The following is a 14,761-nucleotide window of genomic DNA, read 5'->3' as shown; positions in this document are numbered from 1 at the left end:
GGGATTGGCTGGCGCTATTGTCGGAAATGACGTAACCAAAGCGAAGCAACTTATGCGAGGGAATTGTAAACGTAAACAGTTTGTTTGTGTTTTTGTTGCCAAATTCCAGATTTCTAAAAGAAAGTTGAGTGGAAGGAAACTGCTTTGTTGCCTTCACCAGGAACTCAAACAATACACTGTCAGCTGCACACTCATTAAACCCATAGCAGCACAATTCAAAATGTATATACTCTTTTATTGTTTAAATATTCCTCCAATGTTTATGTATCCTTCTGGGTGTTGCCTGGTTGTTTCCAGGGGCTCAGTGTGTAGGGACTTGGTTTGGGAACTGGAGGAACTTTTTTTTAAAGTGAAGAGAACAGTTTCCCTGGGGGATTAATAAAGTATATCTTCTTCAGCATGGGTCACACCTCCCACTGCTCAGTTCAGGGGTGTCAGACTGATCCGTGAAAGGGCCGGTGTGGCTGCAGGTTCTCATTCCAACCATGCAGCAGCACACCTGACTTGGTTCATTCAGTCATCTGAACTGTCTTCACACAGTCATTTCAGGTGTCCTCTTGCTTGATTGGAACAAAAACAGCCACCCTTGATTAAAGCGTGGGTGCAAGTTTTTGGCCCTTTCACAGATCAGTTTGACACCCCTGGCTTAGTTCAATTTAACGCCACAAGATAAACAGAATTAAATAAACTAAATGCACTGAACATGGGACTAGATTAAACCAACTGAATTTTCTGGCAGAACATTTGACCTTCCTTATACATCTGAGGTCGTTTAGTGTAATTTACATTCATGTAATATTTGGCTGTTATATTTAGTACAAATTGAAAGGTATATGGGAACTTCACAATTCTGGTTTATGCATTTTACTATATAGACTTCTTTGACAAATTCAGCATTTTCTTCTCCTAACACTGGGACATTGTTCTAGACAAGTTACATTTTCTTCCCAGAAGTGAACTAAGTGCAGAGATATAGGCCTACTGTTGAACATTTTCTAGCACACCTTTAAATCACAGCCTTGTGACCCCCCCCCCCATTGAATATTGGGCAACCCCTGGTTGGGAGCCACTGGCCTAAAATGTACCCAAAAAAACAAAACCTAGAGCGACAAGGTGAGACAGCTAGGTGCCCCTTAAAAAGTTTGAACCATCTTTAGTTAGCCACCTAGATTTCTCCCTTTAGCGTTGCCATTATCTAATGTCTCAGTGTATTGACTGTTCACTCCCACCCCTTTTGGAACCCAGTCAACTTTCCTGTATTCAGATAGGCTATGTTGAACAGAAACTTGAAATGCAACAGTTGCAACTCGGGTCAGCAACTCACTAGCATATTACTAATATTGGCCAACCTGAGAGGTTACAACTGTCTAAGACAGCTAGCTTCCTCAACACAGCTCACAATGTCAGATGCAAGTCAAAATAGGGCCTGGTCCAAAATGTTCCACTGAAACATTGCCCTGCTAAAGTCTACAGGACTGTTACTGCTAAGAAGTTTTAGACATTGGAAAATCTGTGTAATAAAGCAATACTGTGGAAATGTTCAAAGTAAAACCCAAGACGAACGGTGAAGGTTAGAATTTATTGGCATCATCAATGAGTCATCTGGGACATTAAACCTGCAAAAGCACAGACATTAGTGGGGCAACCATTTAAGGTAATCCATTATAGTACACTGATCAGAGACTGAGGGAATTAGGCCTTACCAGAACAACCTTTAGAAGCCACCTTTGGGTGGTGCTTTAGCAGGGCTGCTTTGCTTTGAAGGGGTTTTACTACTGCGTCTGGCTGCTGCCATGGGGAGAACGGCCTCTCCTGGGGTGTAGCGGCTTTGAGCCAACATTGCCCTTCCTCGCTGGTAGCGCGAACGAGAGCTGAAGGAGTACAGTGGCTCCAGATCAGACACGTCACTGAAGACTGGTTCGGGGTTTGTGTCGCCGAACTCAGTGCCCGTAGCAGATCCAGAGCTCTGGCTCTCATCTTGAGGGGACACACTGAACCCGTAAGAACTGTCCCCTACATAAGCGCTAGCATAGTCACCAACTGGAGCACTGCCGTAATACCCGCTAGGTTGAGCGGCATAAGCGACCTCATAATTGCCTGCCTTGGGGTTGCTATAGCCGCCATCCCAGACATTAGCGTAGCCACCGAATGACGGAGCCATGTTAGTGGCATCTTGAGCAGCTTTGACAGAGTTTGGGTTGGGTAGACTTGGTAGAGAGGAGCTGCTGCCCGGGTCAGAACTCACCCCTGTGCCACTGAACCAATACCCAGGAGAAAGTGGCCGCTGCCTAAAGCTTGGATCATCACTGCTCGAGCCTAGGGAGAAACAGGATTTGGTTTGATATGGGGCCAGCATTCATTTAAGGGAGTTAAAATGGTTCACAGGATATAGAATTTAAGTTCAGTATTCTTACCTTTCCACGCAGGGCCACAGGTAACGCTCCTGATCAGCAGACATGAAACCAGTAGCACCCTTGAGCAAGTAGAGACACGGCTGTCAAATCACAAGTTGTTCAGTAGCCATTTAAGAACACACAGTAACTTCCTTACCTCATTGTAGCACAGGTAAGTGGGTAAATTGCAGATACAGTAAGGGTTTGGAACTTCTCACCAAAAGACTGCACATTCAAAGGATGACAAAGATTAAAATTATAGTTAACCACACTATTACACCAACAATGGCAGTTAAAGCCCTAAAGCCCAACCACAAACCAACACATACCTGCAGGAGCTGCTCCGTAGTGGCTTCAATCTACAACAGCTGCTTTTAAATGGTTCTCAGTGCTGTGGGAACTGATTGCTCATTGGTAGCGGCCTGTGGTAAAAGACACCTGTATGGTTAATTGACCTCGTTAAAGAGGAAACAATGGACTGAAGAGGGCATCTTGAAGTTGTCTTTGCTATAGGGGGGGTGAAAAAGGACATTTATGAACTGAAACAAATTATGGGAAATTATGGGATTACTTGGTGTCGTTTCAAATGACAATGCTGCCAATGCAATGTACATTTCTTACTGTCAGCAAATCCCAAACAATCCTACAAACAAGTATTGTGTGTGTATTCGCAGTCTGATATATCTTCTTCCTCTGTGCCATAGAGCTCCATTGTTGTCCAAAACTATTAGAAACACATCATTGGGTCACACTGTTGCAGATGTTCCTTCAAGTAAAGGAACATGTGCAACAGTGGTTTGTATGGGGTTCATTACTTAAAATAAATGCATCATGTCCTCCTGTTTGTAGCTATTTTTCAGATTTTCAGAGCATTCTCAATACATTCTTTATGGGGCATCTACTATGTAACATATACAGTAAAGTGCACAGAACATGCTACTGTTGTAGAGACTGAAAAAGAATAAAATATACATCAAGTACATGACTGATGTTTAAAAGATTGTTTAAAAGGAGTCCTTACATTCAAAACATTTATGTTGCACAATGGGTTCTTTGTTTGACCTGAAGTCCCAAGATCATCAGTGAGATGGCGCCATCTCCCTATTATGGGCTTTTTCCGCCTGTATACTGAGCTCTTTAGATTTTCCCGCTGTGATTTTTGTGGCTGAAGTGTATATCATTCATTCATCACATATTACATAACATATACATAACAATCACTTTAATCATGCAAAAATATCTAATCTTGGAAGGTACTTGCTTCCTATAAGAGTCTTCACTGTGTCTAGAAAGTTTGACATCTTGCTTTGGGTTTGGACCAATGACGGCAGAGCAAAAAGTGGTTTTGGTCTCAAACTAATTCTGATGTATTGTAGATAATTTTCTTGTGGGAATGTGATTACATTTAGTTTACAACTCAATACTTTTTTTTTTTTTTTTTTAATTAAAATGGTGATTGTGATTACATTTAAATGCAGAGATTAGAGTAGAGGACACACTTGAGGGAAAAATATCTCAGTTTCTCCTTTTCTAAGGTTGCATTGCTCTGTCTTATAAAATCACTTGTCTGTATTTGCTTTTGATACTTAAAATCTGCAGTATGTAACTTACACTTTTCATATTTGAAACTTTCCCTAAATCCTGACAAGAAACTGAATCTGTTTTTGTTCAGCCCCAGTGGATTCTTGAAAATGCCACTAGGAGGTGCTAGAGGAGCTTTTTTAATATCTCCAGATTATGTCTTATCTGCTACTGTCAAGATATAACTCTGAAAAACTCTGAAGTTCTTGCACTTGGCCCCAAACACCTCCAAAACTCTCTGTCAAAAAATATATAGTTACTCTAGATGGTATTACCTTGCCCTCTAGCACCACTGCCGGGAATCTTGGAGTTATCTTTGATATGTCCTTTAATTCCCACATGAAGCAGACCTCTAGGACTGCCTTCTTTCATTTACGTAATATAACAAAAATCAGACACATCCTATCACAGACAGATGCAGAAAAACTAATCCATGCATTTGTTACTTCTAGGCTGGATTAAAATCCTGTCTCTCTCTCTCTCTCTTTACCACTGAACTGAATATAGTGAAAGTTTCAGCAAATATTTGTTTTTATAAAAATTACCTTCTTCAGCTTGTAATCCAGTAATGTAATCTAAGTATTGTGATACTTGGATTACATCACTGACTGCATTTTTTTAACAGGTAATTCATTTTATTGGATTACATTTTCAAAATAACCCATCCAACTTTATTTGTACAATGCCAAATATAACATCTTCATCTCAGGAAACTTTTCAAATAGAGCAGGTCTAGACCGAACTCCTCATAGCATTATTTACAGAGACCCAACAGTACCACCATGAGCAAGCAGTTGGCGACAGCGGCAAGGAAAAACTGCCTGTTAAAAGGCAGAAACCTAGGACAGACCCCTCGGCTCTAGGTGGGTGGTCGTCTGTCTCGACCAGTTGGGGTGAGAGAGAGAGAGAGACAGAGAGACACAGACAGACAGACAGACAGACAGACAGACAGACAGACAGACAGACAGACAGAGGTGCACAGCAACAACAGTAGCAACAACTACACTAATATTAGTGACTGATGATGATGAACATGAAGAAGATAATGGCGACGATGAGACAACTACGATGGGGGACAATGAGTAGTGATTACAGTAATAATAGTATCTGTAGTAATAATAATAGTAATAATAATAGTAACACTAATGTCAGTAATATTAGCAATGGGAGTCAAGCAGGACCATGGACGGCACAAAAATCCAGGGAAGAAGTGAAGTTAGTAACATGCATTAATGGGACATCAGTGAGTGCAGAAAGAGAGAGGAAGAGAGGAGCTCAGTGCATCATGGGAAATCCCCTAATAGTCTAGGCCTATAGCAACATAACTAAGGGATGGTTCAGGACTCACCTGATCCAGCCCTAACTATAAGCTTTATCAAAGAGGAATGTCTTAAGCCTACTCTTGAATGTGGTGAGGGTGTCTTGGTAACTGAAGGCTCTGGCTCCTGTTCTACTTTTAGAGACTATAGGAACCACAAGTAGCCCAGCATTCAGAGAACGTAGTGTTCTAGTGGGGTAATAGGGTACTATGATCTCTTTAAGATATATATAAGATAAGAGCTTTGTAGGTGAGGAGTTTGAATATGACACTCTGATGTGTTAAAAGTATACATACAGAAACGTACTGTGTATTAGTATAACATAGTATATGTTATGTAATATGTGATGAATGAATGATATACACTTCAGCCACAAAAATCACAGCGGGAAAATCTAAAGAGCTCAGTATACAGGCGGAAAAAGCCCATAATAGGGAGATGGCGCCATCTCACTGATGATCTTGGGACTTCAGGTCAAACAAAGAACCCATTGTGCAACATAAATGTTTTGAATGTAAGGACTCCTTTTAAACAATCTTTTAAACATCAGTCATGTACTTGATGTATATTTTATTCTTTTTCAGTCTCTACAACAGTAGCATGTTCTGTGCACTTTACTGTATATGTTACATAGTAGATGCCCCATAAAGAATGTATTGAGAATGCTCTGAAAATCTGAAAAATAGCTACAAACAGGAGGACATGATGCATTTATTTTAAGTAATGAACCCCATACAAACCACTGTTGCACATGTTCCTTTACTTGAAGGAACATCTGCAACAGTGTGACCCAATGATGTGTTTCTAATAGTTTTGGACAACAATGGAGCTCTATGGCACAGAGGAAGAAGATATATCAGACTGCGAATACACACACAATACTTGTTTGTAGGATTGTTTGGGATTTGCTGACAGTAAGAAATGTATATTGCATTGGCAGCATTGTCATTTGAAACGACACCAAGTAATCCCATAATTTCCCATAATTTGTTTCAGTTCATAAATGTCCTTTTTCACCCCCCTATAGCAAAGACAACTTCAAGATGCCCTCTTCAGTCCATTGTTTCCTCTTTAACGAGGTCAATTAACCATACAGGTGTCTTTTACCACAGGCCGCTACCAATGAGCAATCAGTTCCCACAGCACTGAGAACCATTTAAAAGCAGCTGTTGTAGATTGAAGCCACTACGGAGCAGCTCCTGCAGGTATGTGTTGGTTTGTGGTTGGGCTTTAGGGCTTTAACTGCCATTGTTGGTGTAATAGTGTGGTTAACTATAATTTTAATCTTTGTCATCCTTTGAATGTGCAGTCTTTTGGTGAGAAGTTCCAAACCCTTACTGTATCTGCAATTTACCCACTTACCTGTGCTACAATGAGGTAAGGAAGTTACTGTGTGTTCTTAAATGGCTACTGAACAACTTGTGATTTGACAGCCGTGTCTCTACTTGCTCAAGGGTGCTACTGGTTTCATGTCTGCTGATCAGGAGCGTTACCTGTGGCCCTGCGTGGAAAGGTAAGAATACTGAACTTAAATTCTATATCCTGTGCACCATTTTAACTCCCTTAAATGAATGCTGGCCCCATATCAAACCAAATCCTGTTTCTCCCTAGGCTCGAGCAGTGATGATCCAAGCTTTAGGCAGCGGCCACTTTCTCCTGGGTATTGGTTCAGTGGCACAGGGGTGAGTTCTGACCCGGGCAGCAGCTCCTCTCTACCAAGTCTACCCAACCCAAACTCTGTCAAAGCTGCTCAAGATGCCACTAACATGGCTCCGTCATTCGGTGGCTACGCTAATGTCTGGGATGGCGGCTATAGCAACCCCAAGGCAGGCAATTATGAGGTCTCTTATGCCGCTCAACCTAGCGGGTATTACGGCAGTGCTCCAGTTGGTGACTATGCTGGCGCTTATGTAGGGGACAGTTCTTACGGGTTCAGTGTGTCCCCTCAAGATGAGAGCCAGAGCTCTGGATCTGCTACGGGCACTGAGTTCGGCGACACAAACCCCGAACCAGTCTTCAGTGACGTGTCTGATCTGGAGCCACTGTACTCCTTCAGCTCTCGTTCGCGCTACCAGCGAGGAAGGGCAATGTTGGCTCAAAGCCGCTACACCCCAGGAGAGGCCGTTCTCCCCATGGCAGCAGCCAGACGCAGTAGTAAAACCCCTTTCAAAGCAAAGCAGCCCTGCTAAAGCACCACCCAAAGGTGGCTTCTAAAGGTTGTTCTGGTAAGGCCTAATTCCCTCAGTCTCTGATCAGTGTACTATAATGGATTACCTTAAATGGTTGCCCCACTAATGTCTGTGCTTTTGCAGGTTTAATGTCCCAGATGACTCATTGATGATGCCAATAAATTCTAACCTTCACTGTTCGTCTTGGGTTTTACTTTGAACATTTCCACAGTATTGCTTTATTACAGATTTCCAAAGTCTAAAACTTCTTAGCAGTAACAGTCCTGTAGACTTTAGCAGGGCAATGTTTCAGTGGAACATTTTGGACCAGGCCCTATTTTGACTTGCATCTGACATTGTGAGCCGTGTTGAGGAAGCTAGCTGTCTTAGACAGTTGTAACCTCTCAGGTTGGCCAATATTAGTAATATGCTAGTGATTTGCTGACCCGAGTTGCAACTGTTGCATTTCAAGTTTCTGTTCAACATAGCCTATCTGAATACAGGAAAGTTGACTGGGTTCCAAAAGGGGTGGGAGTGAACAGTCAATACACTGAGACATTAGATAATGGCAACGCTAAAGGGAGAAATCTAGTTGGCTAACTAAAGATGGTTTAAACTTTTTAAGGGGCACCTAGCTGTCTCACCTTGTCGCTCTAGGTTTTGTTGTTTTGGGTACATTTTAGGCCAGTGGCTCCCAACCAGTCATGTAGACTGTACCAGTGCAAATTGTGATCATTGTGGAACAGTTGGCTTCTCACGAACATTGAGCAGTATTGGATGCTAGCTGTGACCCTAATGTAACAGTGAATTGTAACACATGGATTCAAAGAGGCAGAACAGTCAGTGTAGGATAACTAGCTATTGGCACATTTACTAAATCCTAAAGGAGAGAAATGTCATACTGTGGCTGCGAAGCCATAGGAGGCATACCACCATCCAGTTTACTCCCAACTACACCATGACTGGAGGCCACCATCAGCTGCAGTACTAGAAACAAAGCTGAAATAATTAACACCCCAAACTACACAAAGATCCTAAAATCCACTAACAGCAGTCAGTGCTCTGCCTGTAAATCAGTCACTATTGTCTAAGGTACAGGTAATTTACAATGTTGCATTAAAACATGCCTCCCTGACAATTTCCCCTTCCTGTATTTTTACCTAGTTATGGCAGAACCACTATTAAAAGAGAATACAATATCCCAGACACACAGTAACAAAAAAATACAAAGTGTAAAACGAACACAAACCACTACAAGTTTGTCCAGGCACTTGAAGGGGGCACACAAAGCCAGTACAGTCTGCAGTCTCTTGCTGCCCATGAGCCTACTTGTCACTTTGTGGCTCTCCCCTGCCTGGCCACTGCCCCAACTGGTTCAATCATAAGTTATCTCAGAACACTTTTCAAATAGAGTAGGTCTAGTAGATGGGTGGCAAAGAGGACCGAAACAAAGATAAAGGTGCACAGCAACCACTATACTAGGAGAAATGACTAATAGCCGCAACAATGGGGGATGAATGATAAAATAGTAATATTAGCAGTGGGGGTCAAGCAGGACCATGGCAGCAAGCACCACCAGGATCTATGAGAACCTGTATGACGAGAAAGCTCAAGAACTCCAGGGAAGAAGTGAAGTTAATAATATGCATTAATGGGAAATGAGTGTGTGCAGAAAGAAAAAGCGAAGAGAGGAGCTCAGTGCATCATGGGAAGTCCGCCAGCTGTCTAGGCCTATAGCAGCATAACTAAGGGATGGTTCTATAAGCTTTTTAGCTCTTTATCAAAGAGGAACGTCTTAAGCCTACTCTTGAATGTGGAGAGGGTGTCTGCCTCCTGGACCCAAACTGGAAGCTGGTTCCACAGGAGAGGAGCTTGGTAATTGAAAGCTCTGGCTCCTGTTCTACTTTTAGAGACTATAGGAACCACAAGTAGCTCTGCATTCAGAGAGTGCAGTGTTCTAGTAGGGTAATAGGGTACTATTAGCTCTTTCAGATATGAAGGGGCCTGACCATGAAGAGCTTTATAGGTGAGGAGGAGGATTGTAAATTCTATTCTAAATTTTACAGGGAGCCAGTGCAGAGAAGCTAGTACAGGAGAGATGTGATCTCTTTTTCTAGTTCCTGTCAGTACTCGTGCTGCAGCGTTCTGAATTAATTGGAGCGTCTTAATGGACTTATTTGGGCAACCTGATAATAAGGAATTGCAGTAATCCAGCATAGAAGTAACAAATGCATGGATTAGTTTTTCTGCATCCATCTGTGAGAGGATGTGTCAAATTTTTGGGATATTACGTAAATGAAAGAAGGCAGTCCTGATCAAAGATAACTCCAAGATTCCTGACAGTGGTGCTAGAGGCCAAGGTAATGCCATCTAGAGTAGTTTAGATAATTGATTAATTTCATCGGGCTTGATCGATAGATATAACTGTATATCATCTGTATAGCAATGAAAGTTAATAGAGTGATTCCTAATAATGTTGCCTAAAGGGAGCATATATAAAGTAAATAGTATTGGTCCAAGTACAGAACCTTGTGGAACTCCATGACTAAAAAAAGTATTTATGGAAGATTCATCGTTAATGTGTACAAAATGAGAACGATCTGATAAGTATGACCTAAACCAGCTTAGTGCGGTTCCTTTAATGCGAATTTGATGCTCAAGTCTCTGTAAAAGAATATCATGGTCAGATGAAAGAGATAGATGAAACACCAAACTGTACACTTCCCACAGGAGACAACCTTTCCATTAATCAGAAAGGCTTAAGTTCATACAAAAAATCTGTTACGAAATCTGGAGCATTGAGACCTGCAAGGTAAAGGCAAGAGAAGTCAACTGTCAGATACAGAGAACATTGTAGATATTGAGGGAATTAGGCCTTACCAGAACAACCTTTATAAGCCACCTTTGGTTGGTGCTTTAACAGAGCTGCTTTGCTTTCAAGGGGTTTTAGTAATGCGTCTGGCTGCTGCCATGGGTGGGGAAACGGGCCCTCCTGGGGTGTAGCAGCTTTGAGCCAACATCGCCCTTCCTTGCTGGTAGCGCGTACAAGAGCTGAAGGAGTACAGTAGCTCCAGCTCAAACACGTCACTGAAGACTGGTTCGGGGTTTGTGTCACTGCTGCCCAGGTCAGAACTCACCACTGCCACTGAACCAATATCCAGGAGAAGATGGCTTCCAGATGGAGCTGCAGCTTCTGATCTATAGTCTGGAGAACAGAATGTTAGGCATTCTGATTTATTTAACTGAAACAAAAAAACATAGGAATATCTTACCATTCTGTATAGGACTACAGGTTATCCTTCCAATCAGTAGAGTTGAAAACAAAAACACCCTGCAAACACATTTTAAATTAAAGCTGCAAGCAGCATTGGGCGGGACCTTGCCGTCAACCTACGTCGGGGCCTGCACGGCGGTCGCCCGCCGCAGCCGCACCACGCCACGTCACGTCACCCCACATCACCCCACGTCACCCCACGTCACCCCACTCCCAAGCCGTCATCGCCAGAAGCTGAGGGAGACCGCTCTACGTTGTCAAACGTGTCAGACACTGTGCAAAAGACTTACGCTTTCATTTTAATCAGCAAATTTTTTTTTATTGTACTGTCCAATTTTGAAGTAGATCCAATATGTCCCCTATGAGGAGTTCGTTCAAATACAAGGCAAAAATTTGCCTAAAGTGAAAATGACAAACAAAATGGCCGCCGAGAGTGAAAATGAAAATAAAAATAGCTGATTTCCTGTGGGTTTTGGGGCATGGGTCCAAGGGGCTTTTCTGTAGGTCTCGGCAAGTTACACGTGCCTACCTAGTTTCATACATATCGGTGAAACGTGGTGCCAGGGCTGCTTTGTTGAAATACTGTAGGGGGTGCTACAAACACGACAAACACGATTTTTGGTATGTGAGCTACAGGCACCAGTCTACACCTGCCCTGTGAATTTCATATTCATAACTATTATGGTCTATGCATAGTACCACTTTGTTATTTAAACTGCCACCAGAGCACCACCTAGTGGCGGATTATTGACACATTTTTTAGGGAGCCTCAGGGAGCCATGGCCAATCATCATACCTCACGTGCCGATATGAAGATATAAACGTTTTCCTTTTAAAGAACTCTACCTTGTGGCGGTGGCCTCAAATTGTTCACGATTGTGCACCATGCCTAAGAAAGACATAGGGAACTATGGACCAAAGCTTGGTGTCAATCGGACATACCAATGTGGAGAAATGCTCCACTTCCTTTTTTGACGTTAAATCCACAGGAAGTGCTAATTTTATAACGTGCTTATTCAATTCAATTCAATTCAATTCAATTTTATTTGTATAGCGCCAATTCATAACAGAAGTTATCTCAGGACACTTTTCAAATAGAGCAGGTCTAGACCGAACTCTTTAACATTAATTACAGAGACCCAACAGTACCACCATGAGCAAGCACTTGGCGACAAGGGCAAGGAAAAACTGCCTGTTAAAAGGCAGAAACCTAGACAGATCCTCCGGCTCTAGGTGGGTGGTTGTCTGTCTCGACCAGTTGGGGTGAGAGAGAGAGAGAGAGAGAGAGAGAGAGAGAGGCAGAGAGAGAGAGAGCGAGAGAGAGAGGCAGAGAGAGAGAGACGAGAACAGACAGACAGACAGGTGCACAGCAACAACAGTATTGGCAATGGCAGTCAAGCAGGACCATGGCAGGAGGCTCCACCAGGATCCATGAGAACCTACGAGACGAAAAGCACAAGAACTGCGGGGAAGAAGTGAAGTAACATGCATTAATGGGACATGAATGAGTGCAGAAAGAGAGAGGAAGGGAGGAGCTCAGTGCACCATGGGAAATCCCCCGATAGTCTAGGCCTATAGCAGCATAACTAAGGGATGGTTCAGGTCTCACCTGATCCAGCCCTAACTATAAGCTTTATCAAAGAGGAATGTATTTAGCCTACTCTTGAATGCTACGCTTATTTTTTTGCAAATCGGACAAAAACGTATAGGAGGAACACATAAACATAGTTTATGGACATTTTGCGCTGTAGCGAAAAAAACACAATTCAAAATGGCCGACTTCCCGTGGGGTTTGGTATATGGGTCCAAGAAGCTTTTCTGTAGGTCTCGGCACGTTACACGTGCCTACCGAGTTTCATACATATCAGTGAAACGTGGCGTCGGGTCTGCTTTTTTTAAATACTGTAGGGGGTGCTACAAACACGACAAACACGATTTTTGGTATGTGGGCTGCAGGCACCACTCTACATGTGCCCTGTGAATTTCATATTCATAACTATTACGGTCTCCGCACAGTGATTTACCATGCCACCAGAGCGCCACCTTGTGGGCAAGCATCGTACCAAGTTTCATTTTAATCACATGTGCTGATGAGGAGATATTAACTTCTTCATTTTAAAGAACGCCACCTTGTGGCGATGGCCTGAAATTGTGCACGATGCCTAATGAAGACATGGGGAACTATGGACCCAAGCTTGGTGTCAATCGGACATACCAATGTGGAGAAATGCTCCACTTCCTTTTTTGACCAAAATCTACAGGAAAAGCTAATTTTATAATGGGCTTATTTTTTGAAGTATCAAAATTCTTTAAATTGCTTTTGTTGCCAGGACGGTTCCCAGATGCTACGTGAAAAGTTTCGTGCGAATCGGACAAAGTGCATAGGAGAAACACGTAAAAAGTAGTTTATGGACATTTCACGCTCTAGCAAGAAAAAAAATTTAGGCGGAAGTGGGCGTGGCCTATATGGGGAAATAGATAGATAGATAGATAGATAGATAGATAGATAGATAGATAGATAGATAGATAAGAAACTATTAATCTCACAGTGGGGAAATTCACTTGTCACAGCAACATTTGAGTGAAATAAATACAGATATAAAAAGTAGATTTGAGTAGAAGTAACTTAAGTATTTACTGTTAACCTAACTTGTGTAAATTAAGTTAATTGTACTAATTCCATTCAGTTAATTGAAGTTACATTCATATGCAGCATTTCTCCTGACTTTTTAAAAATTTGTTTTTATCTGAATAAAGTAACTTGAATGCATCTTCTTTGTACACGTTACCACCAAGTTGAATTTACACAGTTTTTTTCAGCACATTATTACATTACCTGTCAAAACAGCTGACATATGATAAAAACTATTTACAATTAATTGAATTTTCTGTGTTTTTTTCTGTGACTAATGTCAAATCTTTACACTTCGGGAGACCATTTAGAATTATTTTGATGCATACTTGCACTAATGATGATTGATAAACTGAAAGGAAAACAAAAATGAAAAAATCCTAAACTGTACATCATTATAATGCTTACATTTTTATAATGTCTAAAGTCAGCTCAAAGAAAATGAGTCAATGGAACAAACTACAATTATATCCCCAATACTTAAAATACTGCACACATTTAAATTCACTCAAAACGACTGAGTTGCTTTAACAATATTTTTTTTTATTTAAGTTTAATTCATGTGAATAAGTGACTAAGTGAGTTTTTTTGGAGGAATAATTTATGTCAACTTCTTTAATTAAGATGTGTTGTCAGGTTTTACAGTGTAGGAGAGATAAAGAGCTGGTGGCACTAATTCACCAGCTGGTTTCCATTAAACCATTGCAGAACAACGGATTTAAATTTAATGTAAGAACACGATGGAAATATGGCATTCATTTTTGTTTCATGATTAATTTGGGGAAGGTTACATCGCACTATGTCAGAATGTATTTTTCCATTACATTGTCGCTTTTTGCTTTTGTCGATAGGCTTTTGCTCTACAGAGCATCGGGAAGGACAAAACACATAACTGAGTAAAATAGAAAAACTTTGTTCTCCTGAGAAATATTAAATTTTTTCTTCTTATATATATATTTCCAAGTAGGTCCAAGACGCTTGGGTAAGTTTCCTTTCAAGAAAATCCCCTTGTGCAGAGTATTCTCTTCATCTATCTTTCATTTATTTGAAAACCATGCCTAAAACTGAGCAGTGGGTTATTTTCTTTAATTATCTACTAATAAACATATTTCTCTGGCGAAATTAAAAGTGTTTTTTTTTCACCTAAGTATTTCATTTTCTCCCCCATGTTCTATTGTTATCTGGATGGAGAAAAAAACATACACAATGTTGACTATCGCCTAACTTATCCTGCTGAAGTTTGGTGGAAGAGACTGAAAGGAGGTCATGATAATAACACATAAATAACTGCTTAATAACGGCATTTTAACTTAAACAAGTCCTTGTTTTTGTTATGTACACACAGAATGGTGCAGTATGTGGGCTAATGTTAGCATTCTTAAAGAGTAAGTTAT

The 14,761-nt window shown here is 41.3% G+C and overlaps 3 protein-coding genes across 3 annotated transcripts in view; 1 reads left to right on the top strand and 2 right to left on the bottom strand.

The window, feature by feature from the left end:
* Nucleotides 1–1,565: 1,565 nt before the first annotated feature.
* LOC127353785 (uncharacterized) lies at nt 1,566–2,852 on the bottom strand. The gene is made up of 5 exons (XM_051383346.1): nt 2,723–2,852; nt 2,551–2,618; nt 2,415–2,473; nt 1,704–2,316; nt 1,566–1,616 (listed from the first exon to the last, which is right to left on the bottom strand). Exons 2-4 carry the CDS (start codon nt 2,553–2,555, stop codon nt 1,715–1,717), a joined length of 666 nt encoding a protein of 221 aa, XP_051239306.1. The 5' UTR covers nt 2,556–2,618; nt 2,723–2,852; the 3' UTR covers nt 1,566–1,616; nt 1,704–1,714.
* A 3,484-nt stretch (nt 2,853–6,336) lies between these two features.
* Nucleotides 6,337–7,482, top strand: LOC127352515 (uncharacterized). The gene is made up of 4 exons (XM_051380986.1): nt 6,337–6,498; nt 6,603–6,670; nt 6,748–6,806; nt 6,905–7,482. Exons 2-4 carry the CDS (start codon nt 6,666–6,668, stop codon nt 7,480–7,482), a joined length of 642 nt encoding a protein of 213 aa, XP_051236946.1. The 5' UTR covers nt 6,337–6,498; nt 6,603–6,665.
* Nucleotides 7,483–11,750: 4,268 nt separating this feature from the next.
* Nucleotides 11,751–14,761, bottom strand: part of dnaaf4 (dynein axonemal assembly factor 4) — a 161,068-nt gene continuing 158,057 nt past the window's right edge. Inside the window, exon 11 of the transcript XR_007881346.1 lies at nt 11,751–11,945. The gene's annotated coding sequence lies outside the window, so the exon portion shown is untranslated. The remainder of the gene's footprint in view (nt 11,946–14,761) is intronic.

This window comes from Dicentrarchus labrax, unplaced genomic scaffold, assembly GCF_905237075.1.
Source record: "Dicentrarchus labrax unplaced genomic scaffold, dlabrax2021, whole genome shotgun sequence".
NCBI classification, from domain to species: domain Eukaryota; kingdom Metazoa; phylum Chordata; class Actinopteri; family Moronidae; genus Dicentrarchus; species Dicentrarchus labrax.
This window is presented reverse-complemented; position numbering and strand designations above follow the sequence as displayed.

What these genes read in the sequence shown, in the direction of transcription:
- LOC127352515 (XM_051380986.1), top strand. An exon ending in CTGTGGCCCTGCGTGGAAAG is followed by an intron (nt 6,807 to 6,904) that starts GTAAGAATACTG and finishes GTTTCTCCCTAG; the next exon opens with GCTCGAGCAGTGATGATCCA.
- LOC127353785 (XM_051383346.1), bottom strand. An exon ending in CTGTGGCCCTGCGTGGAAAG is followed by an intron (nt 2,317 to 2,414) that starts GTAAGAATACTG and finishes GTTTCTCCCTAG; the next exon opens with GCTCGAGCAGTGATGATCCA.